Below are 17,286 nucleotides of genomic sequence, written 5' to 3'. Positions count from 1 at the left end.
GTGAAGCAAGAGACTCCATTAAAGGGTCACACCACTAAATAATATGATAGCTGAAACTGTGGTTGAATATGAAGTGAAATCCAGATGTCACAGGTGAATCCTCGCATGTATCCTTCAGTGGATTTTATATTAAACACGAGATGAAGTATTCAAATATGGCGACCCATCCATTCCATTAAATCTCACGTACATACACCAAAAAACCTCTCTTTGTCTTCCGATAATCCTCATGTCTGTTAGTGTCTGTCTGGGATGAGCATGGCTGACTTCACACCTACATGAATGTATTGGACACGCACACACACGGACACACGCACACACGCACACACACGCATACAAGCAGACAGAGAAAAGAGATTGGCTCTTTTAGAAAACAGAATCGGAGCAGAATCGCTTGTTGACTGGTGCAGTGAAATGAGACTCTAGAAACTCCTTAAAACTACATTTCTAAAACTATTTTCCAATATTTTGGACATGATGGATCAAACTGAGATGTTATTTAAATGTGTCTAATACCCAAAGATGGCTCCTTTTAGCTTCTCAGCCATAACAGATATGTTTGAAGGGAGAACAAATCTTTCACGGTTATCACTGGTATTAGCTTTTTCTTTTGGGCATTCAGCTCTACTCCAGCCTTGCAAACTGTTGGCTGGTTGCTTTGTGTACAACGCACAGAGCTGGCCGTAAACAGGGAAAGAGGCTGTGTGCCACAAACTGCTGTAAAAACTTTAATTGAGACGCATTTTCCGAAGGTGCTGCGTACACGTCCTAAGAATGCTCCTAAAACCAGAATAATATCTGCACGTCCCACATGTCTTGATCGGAAAATGCTTCCGTCGCCATAAGGCCTACTTTAGAATGAAATACGCTGTTTACACGCGTACCAAATTCTCAATATTGACATATTCTGGATAGCTATTAGTGGGCATGTAAACGTAGTCTTGTTATAGACCAAAAGTCATGATATTGACGATCTTTTTTTTTTGTTGTATTTAATTATTACTCGACATTGATGGTAATTATTTCTTGTTGTTTGTATGATGTTCATATTAGCTTCTTGTTGGTCTTTCAAATCTTCCTCCTTTCTTTCTCTGTCTTGAGTGTCTGTATCGTTTCATGCGTATCTACTTTAAATACATGAAAGACGAGCTGATGTCTTATAATGAGCGGTAGCTGTCTCTCATTCTCAGCACCCCCGCTGTTTAATCAAACACATTTAAACTTTTATAAACTTGACATTCACACCGACTGTACTGTGACATTAAAGGTGAGACATCAGCCTGAGACGCCTCTGTCTTTCTCAAACTCCAGCTAACAAAATATGTAAAGACAGAAACAAAGTTTTCTCTTTTAAATGGTTGGAAAGGATCAAAAACACGGAGCTTGATTACTTCTACAGATTGTGCTTGAAATCTTAATTGGTTTTGCTGAATTTAGACGGTTGCCATGCCTTCAAAGATTTTACAGAAATAAACACAATAAACACAACTCCCTCTCTGCTCTGTAAATAGTCTGAGCTCCACAGTGTTTAACATCATCAACTCAGTCACTCGTTTTCTCCCTTAAAACTAATTAAGACTTTGACATTTCTATATGAATACATGTTTTTCACTTCTTTCACTTGTAGTTTTGCATTTTTATGCGGAGTGAAATAAAATATGATGCATGTGTTATGAAGTGGCGTGACAATGCTAGGGTTGAACGTTAAATTGTCAACTGATACAATAGATTAAAAAGGATTTCATTACAAAAACCATTTAGTGTAAAACCTCCGCTGTAAAGAGGTGTTCAAGTTGAACGCAACTGTAATTTCATTCATTACCTCCACATCTTTGTGAGTATTTTGATTTAATCACACTTCTGTGTAGAGAAATCTGGTTTAATTACATTTAAAGTGTCATTAGACAGGTTGTTATGCTTTAACTTATCGTTATGAAGTAAATGTTGATTGCACAACGTAGAATAATGACACCATTAGCGTTTAAGCCTCGCTTTCACTCTGCAATCTTATCTGCCACGGGTAGGATCTCGATTTCATCACGATCCCATTAAAATACGCTAAATTAGCATAATTAATTATCACCACGCCCTCCCCCTTCTTTTTCGTGATGCGGTTGTCATTGCGACAGTGGTGCCAACAATGATGCCACTCGGACATGCTAGTTTTCTATTTCAACTGTAGCTTACGTTATTATATAGTTGCTGGTTATTTGTGTCACCGCGCATTTAGATTTGTTTTCATCCTGATCATTTCTTGCATTGTAGATTTTTACATTAGTCCTGTACTTCTGAAAGGGTTTTATACTGTAGTATTCATTCAGAAGGTCATGTAATCCTTTGGTTTTTGTAGTAAAACATCTAAAAAGTGGAGGGTTAATTATTTCACAGGACCTACTGTGGCTGCTGGTAAATCTCTGTACAGCCCTGCATTTGTTGTGGAGTGCTGCTGATCTGGAGTCCGTTACGTTGAGTTGGTAACAGTGCTGGTATTTTATTTAAACCAGGCTCACCTCCCCCTCGGTGTTCTCCCGTTGCCATGGTGAACAGCTCCTTTTGGCCGCTGTGATGTTGAAAAGAAATTAACACCAGTCTTAATTAGACTGCAAGGCTTCCATTTCCACTTTCGTCCCTCCTCCTCCTCCTCCTCTCCTGACCTTCTCCTCCTTCTCATCACTCCCCTCTCCCACCTGAGCGGCAGGCTGGCATATTAACACCAGCCACCAGGCATAATTAATGAGAGCAGTCAGTCACAGTCGGCCCTCTGAGATTATGAACGGCTCAGCTTCAGGAAACATTATGTAAAAATCAAAAATCCAGAGTGTCGTATGATAGTTTTGGTCAGTTTGGAGATAAGTCTGTTTGAAAAGTTACATTTTAGGTAGATCAATCTTTCCCTAAGAATCAGATGACACATTTAAGATTAATTTCTTGAATATAAAGCATGTCAACGAACACTTCAACTAATCTTTACTCCAAGCAACCAGTAGTTGGTCAACCATCAGCCCAACTCCTGACCATTGCTGATGTATTCGCGCACATGTGTGTGTTCGCTCCACAAGCTCCCTTAGCTTTCTGTAGTCTAATAAATCAACAAAACAAACACAAAATGTCATAAAAGGAACTATTCCTATTCTCCTTATTAAACAGAAAAATACAACCGTACACCTTCTGTACACTACTCAAACTCGACAGTAACAAATTAAAACTCACCAAAACAAGTTAGTTGGTTAGTCTTTCACTGTTCATTGGTTACTGTTATGGTTTGCTCATAATAAACCCTTATGTCCCTGCCAGACCCATCTCCATACAGAGGCAAATCATTATATTAGCTAAAGAATATGACATAGATTGCCTCAAAAATTGCTCAAAATGTATGATGTACTCCGACGGTCGTCGATAGCCGATACACTTTCTCTGGCACTTAAAGTGAAACTATAGTTGCTCTAATCAACTGCTTTTATAGCTGCTTTCATCTCTCACTCTTCAGCTGACCGTTCATCTTTTGCTCTTCAACTACTTTCACATACAAACTGAAGACAACGTCAACTGCCTACAGAGCTTAAAATACAAAAAATAATTTTCAGCAGTTTCAATTCAACAGACTCTTATTGTTATTCTCTTCTATGGTCTTAGCAGCATGTCGGCTTAAAGTGCTAACAGCGCTCAGCGTGACAGATTTCAGGTGGTTTTCCCATCATTCTCCCAGTGTCATTTATTTCTTTGTCGCACATAGTGACAAGAGGATCATTGGAACCAGAACAAATAGGAGCCGCAGCAGCAGAAGCATAGCCATGCCTGCTGAATTAAAGAAGTAACAACAGATACAATCGACCCCGTGAGCAGAAGAGCCTGTAATAGGTCTGTGAACTGTCCAAAGTTCCCTAGAAGCTATGTGTAACCAGGCTGTTACGTTTGGTACACTGTCATTTAGACCTACAGTCAGGCTGCTTTAGTGACCCCAAGTCGTTAAAACCCAGACGCTAAATCAACCATATTTCTAAATGCTTTCATTGATTAAAAAGCTGATTTTTCGTCATGCTGCTTTAGTAAAGTGAGAACACCACCTGTTAATGTATGTAGGGTGAGTGTTAGACTATATGTCTGTCATTTTTACACCCCTCCCTGGAGCTAAAGCAAGGCAATTTGGAGAAAATCAAATATCACAATATTTTTGACCAAATACCTCCATTGATATTGTGGCAATATTGTGCGTTAGGCCATTTACAAAATACTTACAGTGCAGAGAAGAGAAGCTAATAGCTTGTTTGCAATCACGTGACTATTATGACGCGCAAAATTTAGATGGAAGGCAGGAAGTGAGGAACATACTGCGCAAATTGGCAATGGAGGAAAGTGAAAACATAAGAGGGTTGGTTGAACTTGCAGCAGGTATCGCCAGAAAATAGAAAATAGAAGAAGAGCGATTTTTCCCACACCTTGACCGATTTGCCCAGTGTGGAGGCGATCGACATTACAAATGACCTCGTCCTCCAGACCTACTACTACGCGGCTTGCCAGATGAAGGCGTACAAGAGTCTGGAGCCTTGCAACTATTTTGTGTGCGTTGGGGTCCCTGACCCCGGAACCAAAGTTGCATTAAACGATTGCCATCTTGTTTTTTCCCCGGGTAGTTAGCATCGCTAAAAACAAATCTCCCGGTAGATAGATAACTAGCAAGATGACTCCGCTCCTCCAGACTTTAGACGGAGGTTTTTGATCTACTGTCTGTCTCCGTCTCTCGATGAGTTTTTTAAACTTCTCACCTTTTGTGTACAACTATTTTCGGGACTCGAAAGCAACCCTTGTTTTCCCCCGATTTGGTCGGTTGGAACAGCCGTAAACAGCGCAGACCAGATGCATTATTGCTGCAGTATTGAACCTGCCTCCAGTTGCTTGCCCTCCATCTGGAAAGCACTCCGATGTGTCATCTGCAAAGAACCTATTCGGGAGTAATATCTCTTTGCTTAGTTATTGTCAGTAAACGTCACGTAAAATCAGAAAAGCTTATTGATATTTAGTTGGACCTCATCACATTTTATTAGTGTCTGGCTTGTTTGCACGTTCTCCCTGTCCCAGCAGATGAACGGTCCTCCGATTTCCTCCCACAGTCGAGAAACATGCTGGTTAGGCGGTGACTCTAAAAATGGCCTGTAGGTGTGAATGTCAGTGTGAGCGTGAGCTCTGATTGACTGGCAACCCTTCCAGGGAGTACGCCGCCTCTTGCCCAATGCCAGCTAGGATCAGCCCGCCGCAACGAGCGGTTACAAGTAATGGATTGATGGAAATCATTCACTTTCTAATCTTTCCTGGAGATGGAGTTGATGTGTGAAATGGAAAATATTTTTCACCTGTATCCAGTTTTATGGAAGAAAGAATACACTTTTCTGCTGGTGTAGACCAGGCTGGTGTCTGGAGGGAGGAGGAGGAGGAGGAGGAGGAAGCAGAGGGAGATGTTCTTGTGGGACAACGGGCTTCTCATTATCACGTCTCCCCCCTCCTTCTTTTTCCTCTCCGTTTTTGTACCTCCCCCCCTCCTCCAAAACACACATTTCACCTCCCTCCAGCATCCCTCCTCTTCCATTCTCACCGTCTCCCCACAGACACCCTACCCTCTCCTCCTTTTCTCTCTCTCTTCTCTCCCCCATCCCTCTTCCCTGCCTCCCCCCCTTCATCTTATCCCACAATGCCCCTTTCTCAGCCCTGCTGCCAACACTGCTTGATAATTAGCTCAATGCTTCTTAGGTGCGTGCGTGTGTGCGTGCGTGCGTGCGTGCGTGCGTGCGTGTGTGTGTGCGTGTGTGTGTGTCGTCAAAATCAACACCTTCATCAACATAAATCTTATTGCAAGCATCATTATCACTATCATTAGTTTCATCATACTAATGATAATCATTAGTATCATCGTCACTATTACATTTCTGATCTGAATGGCTCATGTCCTCATGTCTTGTCACCAAACTTTTCTGTTTAAGAACAACTTTTAATCTATAAGTAATAGGTTTTTACATATTTAATAGTTTGTATTAGAAGGTTTGAGTGTGCTTTAAAGCATTTCGAACGTTTTAGTGACTTTCAGGAGGTAAAAGGTTGACATGTAGCATTTTCCAGTACAAACTTCCGTGAGGCTAAACTGGTCTCACTGGACACTTTGAATGGAGGACTGACCCGATCATTTTGATCACAAGCAACTAGCGAAGCATTTTTTTTCTCAATAAGACTCTTTGGATTCTATATTACAGAAGCTATATAGTTTAGAGAATATTAAAGATCATATCAAAAGTGACAGAAGGGGGAGGGGGGGGGACTCCGAAACGTTGCACAAATCCCTCTAATCTAATCCCTGCTACTTCAGCACCACGGACAGCACCACGGATATACCAATTCACAGCACAGTTAGTCTCTTGTGAGTCTATTTCAGAGCCGGGGTTGGGGCCATAGATTCTTGTACAAACCTCAGTCAGATAAAGTATCAGTGAGTTGGGCACACCAGATCAATATGTATACCATACCAATGGTGACACACGTTCCTAAGGCTGCCTGCTCCTGAATTAAGGTAATCAGAAATACTCTTTAGTTGGCAATTTTGCCTGCTTCATGTCGACATAGTCAATGTCACAAAGGAAAGGGCTGTTGCTTTTGGCCTGTTTCTTTCATCTGAAGTGGGAGCCTCTCTTTTATAGATCTGTCCGAACCAAGGGGGTGAGATAAGAGGATGAGAAATGAAAGGAAGGCAGGACTATATGGGAGAGAAGATGTGCAACATCTGAGAGGGAGTGTTTGGGCTGTGGTATCAAATCCTCCAGAGAGAGATGGGGATGATGGATGGATGGACAGAGTAAGACAGAGCGATAGGATGCTGCTGTATATAGAGAAAGGGATAGAAGCAGGTCACAGTGAGCAGGATGGATGGATGGAGGGAAGAGAGGAGCGGTGGAAGGAGGGAAAGTTTGTGTCACGGCCCATTTAGCCGCTGCCTCTCCAGTCTGTAAACAGGATTATCACTGACTGTCAGACAGTTACTACTTTTTTTTAAAACATGTTTTTACAGCTGGTTGAAGCTTTAGTCTCTTCCTCGAAACACACGCTCTGCTCATCACGCTTCAGCTGTGTTCAGACTGACATTAGCAGTGTATGAAAAACACCATTCATTTCAATGAGAACACTCAGCAGGCTCCATCAAAAATACATCAGGGACACTTATTTTCATACCATTGACAAACTGTATTTTGCTTGGCGAGAGGTGATTGTGTTCCTTCCAGATCTAATCATTCTGTTCTTAACATTACATTTTACAATAGTTTACCTCAGAAAGCGCTGACCCACATGAAGGGTGATGTTTTTGTCTACACTGTGCAGTAATCGTCCAGTGTATTATTCTGCATCTGTATAAAGTCAAACTGGGGAATACTTTGAATATGTTGGAGCTGTTTTATCATGCGTTATTGCGTAAAATGTTCCTGATACGACACACCGATGAAATATTCATGCAGACTGGACTAACTGGGTCTTTCTGGTCTGATTATGTTGTTGAAGTTGGAACTGGAGCTATTTCTACTGCATTGCATTATGGTACCTCAGGGCTGACGTGGGGTGTGTGTGTTTCTGGACTCTCTTTTGTGTGTTTGTGTTAGTCAGCATTTGTGTATACCAGGATGTGACGGTCAGAATGCTCGTGTCACAGTGTGTGTGTGAGCATATATGCGTTGCGTGCATGTGTTTCTACATTAAGTGTGTCTACACACTATGTGTGTGTGTGTATGTATGTGTGTGTGTGCGTATGTGTGTCAGGGTATGTGTGTGTGTGTATGTCGTGATGCAGGTTGGCTGCTGCTGCTCGCGGCTCAGCACACGCTTCATCCTGCTGTGTGTCCCAGTCTATTGGATGAAGAGGGGAGGAGGAGGAGGAGGAGGAGGAGGAGGAGGAGGAGGAGGAGGAGGAGGAGGATGGTGGTGGTGCTAGTGGAGAGGGGATGAGGGGGGGGGGCAGTTGGCTTTCACTGAATGGACCCCACGTGTATCCTAGCAACAGGCTGGTTTGGAAATGGGAGGGAGAGTGCCCACAAAAAATAAAACAGAGGAAATGAGAGAGAGAGAGAGAGAGAGAGAGAGAGGTTTCTAATAATGTGTGGATGGAGGCAGTGGAGGTGCAGCGGGTCATAGGAGAGAGAGATGGAGGGTCAGATAGAAAGGTGAGATATGAAGATATACCCCAAATATTTTACACAAGCCTTTGAAATGACACAAAATGAAATAAAATATGTTCCATATATACATGATCTGCTGATCTTTATTAATCAAGTTAGTCAAGTTAGTTTAAATACAATAATCGTGACACTTCTACAACTCACACAGTTCAGTACGTAAGCCACTTAACATCTACTTAACAGTACGGTAAAATGAGCCAATTATAAATTGGTTCTACATGAAACACAAACCGTGGTCTCCTGGGTGAAAGTCCAGCCATCCAACCTGTCCTCATGAGCTGAAATAAAATGGGGGAGTACCATGAAAAACTGTGACACTAGACCAGAAAATGGGGGAGAGAGAGTGAGAGAAAAGTAGTCGCATTTTCAGTATTTTAGTGGACGATACTTTGTCATGGCTGCTGCACAGGAGGAACATGTGTGTACATAGCCTGCAGCCTCATGAGATATGCATGCAGTCCTGTGTGTTTACTGTGTTTATTTGTATGTTCACTCAAGTGTGTCCTGCAGTCAGGCAGCTCGGCATCTCTCTCTCTCTCTCTCTCTCTGACTTTGACCCTTCTGCTCGGCCAGTAGAAAGTGGGGGGTTGCTGTTTGTGTCGGTCGGTCGGTTGCATGCTGTGCTGTCCTGTGCGCTGTGCCTTAAGGTGTTCCCTCAACACACACACACACACACACACACGCACACACACACACACACACACACACACACACACACACACACACACACACACACACACACACACACACACACACAGAGGCCCTGTGGCCCACAAATAGTGTGTGTGTGTGTGCGCATGCTGTCACATAAGCTACAGTCCCGGGCTAGTGATGTGCCCTACAACCTCAGGTCCAGTGTATGTATGTGTGTGTGTCTGTGTGTCTGTGTGCATGTGTGTAATTTAATCTATGTATATTTTTGCACACTTTTTCCTTCCATGTGGAAGTGTTATTGCTTGATAAATTGTGTGTGGTGGTTTTACGTCACATTCGATCCCGGTATCAGGGACAACGAGCATGGGAGCAGACAGTTGAGGACAAACATGTCCTCTCCGTTCTTTTTGGGTGTGTGTGGGTGTGTGTGTGTGCGTGCGTACGTGCGCACTAGAGCTCTGTTGTACGGTGGCTCAGCCCTCCTGTGATGTGCCAATGAGAGGGAAAGGCCAATGCTGGCCCTGCACGCTGTAAACACATGTCAGAGAAAAGAAACAAACTGAATCACGTGCGAGGTCCTGGGTCACGGTGGGAGGAACAAAACAGTGAAACACATGCTCAGGAATCTTCTACTTAAAAAAAGAAAACTGAGTAAAGTCATTATACATGTAGTTTCATTCATGCAGTATATTCAGATGAGATGTACACTTTTATATCCAGTGGTTTTATTTCTGAAGCAACCCGTCCGACAGACCTTGACATTACCTCACAGTAGTTATGGCGGTAACAATTATTCTCTAAACCTTTTTCTCTCCTAAAAAAGTCATAATTTCTGTGGAGACAGATAGATGTCAGGGTTGTGGGTACAATTCCTATTAACTCTTTTAAATAGAGGCAGTTGTAAATGATTGAATGTAACATGATTTTAAAATCAGCTCATTCTTTCTTCTTGTATGTCTCATTGTCTACGTTTAAAAACATTTTCCCTTATTCTGAAAAAGATTTATTAACTCGTAAGCTGTTTACTGTTTAAGCAGGTTAGTGCATTAATAATGCAGCATGTTACATTTCTAATTGACCCTTTGCTAAGCCCCTACTCCCCACAGCTACTCCATCAAGCTGTCAGAGCTACCATGGAGCCCACACTGTCACTATCTGTCCTCCGTGCATACATATTAAAAACAAAAAAACAATTCAGAAAGAGGCCGACAGAAGAAAGAGTCTTCAGTATGACAAAATGATTCAGTTGAAAAGATAAATATAGAAGCTTAAATTTACAGAGTCAAGTGTAAAAGTGAACCAACACTTCACCTGGCGGACCGAGACAGAAGACAATGAAATGAAAGAACAGCACTTTTCCTGGCCGGTGCTACGCTATGATTGGCCAGTCTGCAGTCGAGGGGCGGGACTTAGCGGAGAGTCATTTGTTTTTGTTGTACTGCCTTTCACTTGATGTGGTTGAGAAACTTCTGACTTCATTTTGTCTGCCTCTCTTCTAAACGCAAACCTACACGCCTATGATCAACACATTTTTCATATTAGTTGATGAACGTTACAAACAGGAATAATAATCCTCTGAAAAGGATGCCAGTTTCACTACTGGTATGTTTGGGTTGAAGTGCACACAAATCATGTAGGCAATCGCGAGCGTCGATGGCCACCACGCCTGAGCAGATACATCGACAAACTACTGTCCTCCTGTCTTTTTTCCTCTTTCACACCCTCCTCCTCCTCCTCCTCCTCCTCGTCTGCCTGGCAATTGTAATGGCATCGGGGATGTGAGGGTGGGGTGGGTGTCATTAGAAACATCCCTTCTGTGATAAGATGCAGCTGGTTACCATAGAAACCCCTATTACAGTACCTGCTCCCTGAGATGGAGAGGAGGGGGAGGGAATGTTGGAGAGAGAAAGAGCCAGAGAGGGGTGGTGGGTCAAAAGATAGTGTCCTGATTGTGTGTGTGTGTGTGTGTGTGTGTGTGTGTGTGTGTACGATGAAAAAGCTTCAGTTCATTGGTTCTTCATTAGATGCTCTACATCTGGTAAAGGCCGCACAGGGAACACTGCTTCAGAATAATGAGACACACACACACCTGTCACCCTGGCCTCCCTCTCTCTCTCTCACACACACACACACACACACACACACACACACACACACACACACACACACACACACACACACACACACACACACACACACACACACACACACACACACACAGGTAGACAGGCGTCCCGCTTCCTGTCGACTGGAAATTGAACACTGTTCACACACATAACAAGTTGTGTCATCTGACGTGGAAATGAAATATTCTCTCAGGCAGCCGTGGACTCTCAGGCTCCTGGTGTCTCCACACTTTGTAGCATCAGCTGTGCGTCTCCATTTGTGTGTGGATGCAGAACAGGGCTCCTCTGATAAATATTTTTGTATGAACTTTTGATTGAATGTGAGAAACCTGCAGATAATTATCATCAACTGTGTGGCCCTGCAGAGCTTTTAGTGCATTGATCTCAGCGCTCCCATCAACCTCGTTTCAAGCAGCAGGCAGAAAAGAGCGATTATGAATCCAATAATGTTTGGTTCAGTTGGTTCAGACCGATAAAGAACGTGGTGGAGCCCAATCGTTTTCTCAGGAGTGTGTGGAGACGTTCGGATACGGTCCGCTATACAACTACCATACACACTTTAGGTTCTTCTATACTGTCTGCAAGCATGTGTGATCAGAGAGACTGACTGTACATGAACGTTTGCACCTCCTAATTGCACCACACATTCTTTTCTTGTGTGTTTGTGTGTGTGTGTGTGTGTGTGTGTGTGTGTGTGTGTGTGTGTGTCTCTGTGTCTGTCCTCACACACAGAAGCAACAAGGCTCACACTTTGTTCTGTGACACAATTATTCTGCACAAACACACACAATCTGTTGCAGAAAATATGCTGTGGACACACACACACACACACACACACTCTCACACACTCACTCACCTGCCCTGTGAGGCACAGCTCTCATTGGTTACCATGGCAATAGCAGGCTTTACCATGTGCTACTGGTTTGAAGCTGGGGAGGTATGTGTGTGTGTGTGTGTGTGTGTGTGTGAGAGACCTACCACCTGTTGTTATCCACCGACACATATTGAGTCCTCTTCCTCCATCCATCCCTCTATTAGTCTTCCTCTCTCTCTCCCCCCTCTCTTTCTCCCCCTATTCCTTTTCTCTATCTTTTATGCCTCTTTGTCTATAAAACAAATACACACTCACTTGTCCCACCCCTTTCGAGTCTCTCTCTCCTCCGTGGTACACACTCACACAGCCTTGTGGGAAAAAGGGCGGGACTCCCAAGACTTCCTGGTATTCCCATGTTTGTGTGAGCGTGAGAGAGGAAGAGAGTGTGCTCTGTCCTCTGGGAAGTTTGGTTAACATGCAGCAGGTGTACAAGTCTTTGTCTAATAGTCACTTAAGTATAATTACACATCATGAATTTTTTTCCACACCATTAAACATCAGAGGAAATTGGCATGTTGGAAACATTTCATTAAGCTTTGAATATATGCAGCAACTAAAGACGTTTATGTAAAGGCCTGTTATGATGTGAACTTCTCTCCCAAAAGGCTTTTTAAGTTTCCATTATTAATCTTTCAAAACGGCCACCAACGTACCAAATAGGTGCGTTTCCATCCATCTGTTTTTATGAACATTTTACATTTTCGAGTGGAAATGCCAAAAATTCACCAAAATCTCCAAAAAAGTTCTATAAAATCAAAATGGAAACAGATTCAGTGAATGAAGGACAACTTAAGGGAAATATGGGACTTCAACGTCCAGCTTCTGCTCTGCCCAAAAGAAAACGTTTCTTAATCGTGAACTTCGTCACATTAATACATGAAACAAACACAAACGGTTCACTGAATCATTTTTCACTGTTTGAGGGTCGATTGGCGCTCTTTCAATTACGTCTTCTAGTTGCACTTTCTTCCTCTGCAATGGTTGAATTTTCTGACTGCAGAATTGGCACCACATACTGCTTATTTCTATGAATCAACTTCTAATGATCTCATAATGGTAGTGGTTAGAAATGAGCATTCATTCATATTTTTTTTGCTGCTAATCTTCTTGCAGTTCAGTTAAAATGTGCGATACATTTGGAAGGAAACCTGACAGCTTGTGAGAACACGTGTTTCCTGCAGCTGCTATTTTTCAACTGAAAAAAGACAATATGGATTTCTTCTTTTTTTTAACGTACAGGAAGCACAAAGTAAATGTTTGAATTTCCTCTGAAGTCAGTAATGTTCCATCTCCAATATGTGATAAACGCTGCAAAAAAACTGCAGCGTAATAAGTTCAACGATCACAGTGTGAGATCTGCATCCATCAGTTTTGTTATCTCAAATGAAGAAGCTCTAAACAGCCTAATTATGTACATCAAGGCAGATTGTGACATGAAGTTCAACACACTTAATGTGAACTACAGAAGACTGATACCGTAAACAGAAAGGCATAAATGTGCTTTTGATAGTAAAGACGGGACAGTCACAGAAGTTTTATTTGAAAAGAAGGTCCTCGTTCGTCAGAGAGGAGTCCTGCACGGCCAGCCGCCAGTTCTCACAATCTCGAGACCATAAAGCACAAGAAATGAATTATTCTTCACTATAAATTGTTTCTTTATTAAATGTTTTATTTGTATTCCTTATTAAACTGAAACATAGAACCCTACCTCTGAATTCAGGTTCCTCTCTTTCACTGAGCTAAATCAGGCTTCATTTCCTCGTTAGAAGTTGTCCCTCACCGGTGCAATGCGAAGAAGCTGTGCGGGAACACCGAAAATTGGCATTTGTATTTTCCACTTCACAACTACGCCCACTGGTTCCAGTGCGGATTATCTGCGTTTCCGTGCTGCAGTTTCACCAATGAGGCCAATGACTTTCCTTCTTAGTAGTGTTTATCCTATGTTAAGGTGACTGAGAGAAGGAGACGGCCCGTGGTTCCGACAATCCATTATTTCCGAAACACCAATAGTCCCAAAATGTCCCATTGGACAGAAAAGGTTGTCCGAACAAACGCCCATTGTTCCGAAGACCCATTGTCGTGCTGTGCCAGCTGCCCACTGAGCAGTGGCTCTCACTCATTCTTCGAAGGCAGACTTATTCAATTAGCAAAATAAAATTACAAACATTGTCCCCCTCCCAAAAAAAATAGATGGATAGCTGATGTATTTGTCCAATCAGCCAACCTCATTGGGGATCTTTGTTGCACGCCACTCTGTCTTCATGTCTCCTATCTTTCTCCCCCTCTGTGTCCAGTGTGTGGATGCAGTCTCAGGCGTGGACTCGTCCCTGAAGCGTGTGGCGGTGGTGGAGGATTTCTTCGACATCATCTATGCCATGCATGTGGAGATCAGCGCCGACCCCAGCAAAGCCCCGAAGCACGCCGGCCAGAAGAAGACCTACAAAGCTGTGAGAACCACATCATTGCTACCGTTTGTGTTTAAAATATCAGGAAGTTATGGTTTGTGTGAGACAGTTTGCACTTTCGTTTGTAATTTTAATATGTGACTCTTCCTGGTGGTTTCTTTTTTGTCGGTCTTCATCTTTTAGTCTCACTTTGTCGTCTCTCTCTCTTCCTTTTAAGTTTTCACGCCTCTGTCTCTCCTCCGACCTCCCCCTACAGAGTGTGTTCTCTCTGTCATACCTTGTGTTGTCTGTTGCTTAACACACTGCTTCCCTCCCCCCTACTCTCCCCTCTCTCTCTCGCTCTCTCTCTCTCTCTCTGTCTCTCTGTCTCTCTCTCTTCCTCTTCTTTGGGCCTCATTCCTCTTTCACTCTCTGGCAAAAAAAGAGAAAAGAAACAAACAACATAGTTTCAGTTTCCGATCAGATGGATTTCAGTCTGAAACTGGCAGACGCATCAAGTCAATTTCTACTTTGACTTTGTGTGTTTTGACTGTTTTCTTTAGTAAATGTCACTTTTTAGTAATTACCAAATCACGTAGTTCCAGCATCTTGTTTGTGAGGATTTGCGTGATAATAAATTACATATCTTTGAGTTTTGGAAGGCTGGGGACAGTTAATCAATCAATCAATGAATTGATAAAATAATGGGAATATCATATGGTAAGGAAAATGATTGTTAGCTGCTGCCCTACTTTAACCTTCGCCACTCCACCCCTCTTTGCTATAGACACGTTTGAACTTTTTTAGTGGTGACAGCTGATCTTTAGGGGGAGATAGCAGGTCAAACGTATAGAAGTGGTGTACAATAGCAATATTAATTTGTGATTTAGTATCAAAAACTTTTGACATTTGGAGATTTCTGAAAGAATTGCACTTCTGATCTGGAAACTGCTCAGGAACCTCCTTCATGTCCTTATACCTAGGTAAGCTCCTTTGTGTGATCTGGAGTTTAGAGGAATGAATCAACCTGAGCTGTTGACAGCTGTACATTTCTGCTCCCCCGTCTCGGCTGATGACACTGCCCTCTTTTGGTGAAATGGAGGAAGTGCACCAGTCACAGAGGGATGAAGCTGTGACATCTCTGTCTGTCTTCTTTTCTACTTCCCTTACATTTCCTCTTTCCTTCTTATCTTCTTTAACAATCTGTATATTTTCCTTTTTGTCTTTTTATTCAAACTATTCATTCTCTTGCACAGATTGGGTTTGATTTGTGCGTCTGTCCTCTCTGTCCTACTACAGTATATTTATAATGTATACAGTATAGTTAAAGCCTAGAGATGCTGCACCATGCCACATGGCTTCAGGTCTTAGTGCCACCAAAGGCATTGAGTGACATTTGCCTTTGCTTTACTCCCTCCTTCCTGCACACACACACGCACACACACACACACACACACACACACACACACACACACACACACACACACACACACACACACACACACACACACACACACACACACACACACACGCATGCTGCACAGCAACCCCCATCACCCACGCTGGATATTTTCCACCCCTCCTCCTCTCCTCTTTTGTGCCTTTGTGCATCTCTTCCAGAATAAATATTTGATTTATGCATACATACATACTTTTAAAAATACACCCACTAATACATAGACCCCGAATCTTCAGCATCAGCTCTGAGGAGTACACTGACTCTTTAAAAGTACATTTTTAAACACTGAGACAAAATCCTATCATGCCATTTTGGGCCAATTTTATTGACGTGAATGATAGTTATGACAGAAAAAGTTGTACTGATTTAATAAACATTGTATTTTGGTGTCAATCCCTCAGACTAGTGTAATGTAATGTTTTTGTTTATAGGAATTTGACAGATCAGATTACAGTGAGTCTCACTCATATGACGCAGCTGTTAAAAAGTCACCTCAACACAACATGCACTGAACACAGTGTGAACACAAGGGAATACATCAATAAATAATAGACATTCAATAATACACATGCACTTTCATTACTTTAGGTCGAACATTTTGACTTTGAATTGGTAAAAAACGTTAATATTTAATGCAAATTTCAATGATTATGAATCGTGGAGACGAAAAATGTTAAATTCAGGATGATGTGTGCTGCCCTGTCTGCACTCTGCCTCTGTCCAGATACCATCATTCAACTCTTTTTGTCATTAAGGCTTTCAGAAAGTAGTAAAACAGTTTGAACAACCTGTCCCTCCCTGTCCCCGTCTTTCTGTCTCTCTCAGATAGCCGAGACGTACGCCTTCCTGCCCAGAGAGGCGGTGACTCGTTTCCTGATGAGCTGTGGAGAGTGTCAGAAGAGGATGCACATCAGCACCACAGGACAGGACTACAAAGGTACAAACGCAACACTGCGAGGAAAAGAGAGAGAAGAGGGATAATCTCTTTCCCTTTACAAGCATTAGTCGCCTCTCACCCTTCACTCAGTCAGCCAGTAAGAGAATCAGTCTTTACCCGCGGAGCATCCTGTTGCATCGGCTTGAGCCATGGTTGGCCCGAGCATTAAAACAGCTGTTGGAAACAGGGACGACGACAACACATGCTGTCAAACTTTCCTCAAACGTGCGGCCATTGTTTCCTAGTATTGTTTTTTTTCTTTGCAATTATTGTTCAATGACTTTAAGGATTTTATTTTTTATCAAAAAGAAAACGGCTACAAATGTGCACTAATCATTCAAAAGGAAAATAACAGCAAAAGCCCTTAAAAACCAATTTGCTCATATGTAGGTCTATAAAGAGAAGAATGAATTAATATACTGGAGCCTATGCCTTCATACAGGCCTTAAACTGGTTGAGACTATCTATCGATCAATCTCCTCCGGTGCCTTTCAGTACCAGGGACAGCACACACACATACACATTCACACACACACACACACACACACACACACACACACACACCCTCTACACACAACAAACAGAACAGTCCGTCTGAGAATAACTCAAAATAATTGATTTTGATGCATGATAATGAATAATGTGGAA

The 17,286-nt window shown here is 42.5% G+C and overlaps 1 protein-coding gene across 1 annotated transcript in view; it reads left to right on the top strand.

Annotated features, from left to right (window-relative positions):
• The window catches only part of LOC306708239 (nucleolar protein 4-like), a gene marked incomplete at both ends in the record, with an annotated part of 123,456 nt that overhangs the window by 13,303 nt on the left and 92,867 nt on the right, over window positions 1-17,286 (top strand). The window contains 2 exons of the mRNA XM_079176024.1: window positions 14,153-14,305; window positions 16,527-16,638. Of these exons, the coding sequence (XP_079032150.1) occupies window positions 14,153-14,305; window positions 16,527-16,638 (265 nt within the window). The remainder of the gene's footprint in view (window positions 1-14,152; window positions 14,306-16,526; window positions 16,639-17,286) is intronic.

This window comes from Pholis gunnellus, assembly GCF_910591455.1.
Source record: "Pholis gunnellus genome assembly, chromosome: 2".
In the NCBI taxonomy this organism is placed as follows: Eukaryota; Metazoa; Chordata; class Actinopteri; order Perciformes; family Pholidae; genus Pholis; species Pholis gunnellus.
Note: the sequence above shows the minus strand (reverse complement) of the source record. Positions and strands in the feature narration are given on the sequence as shown.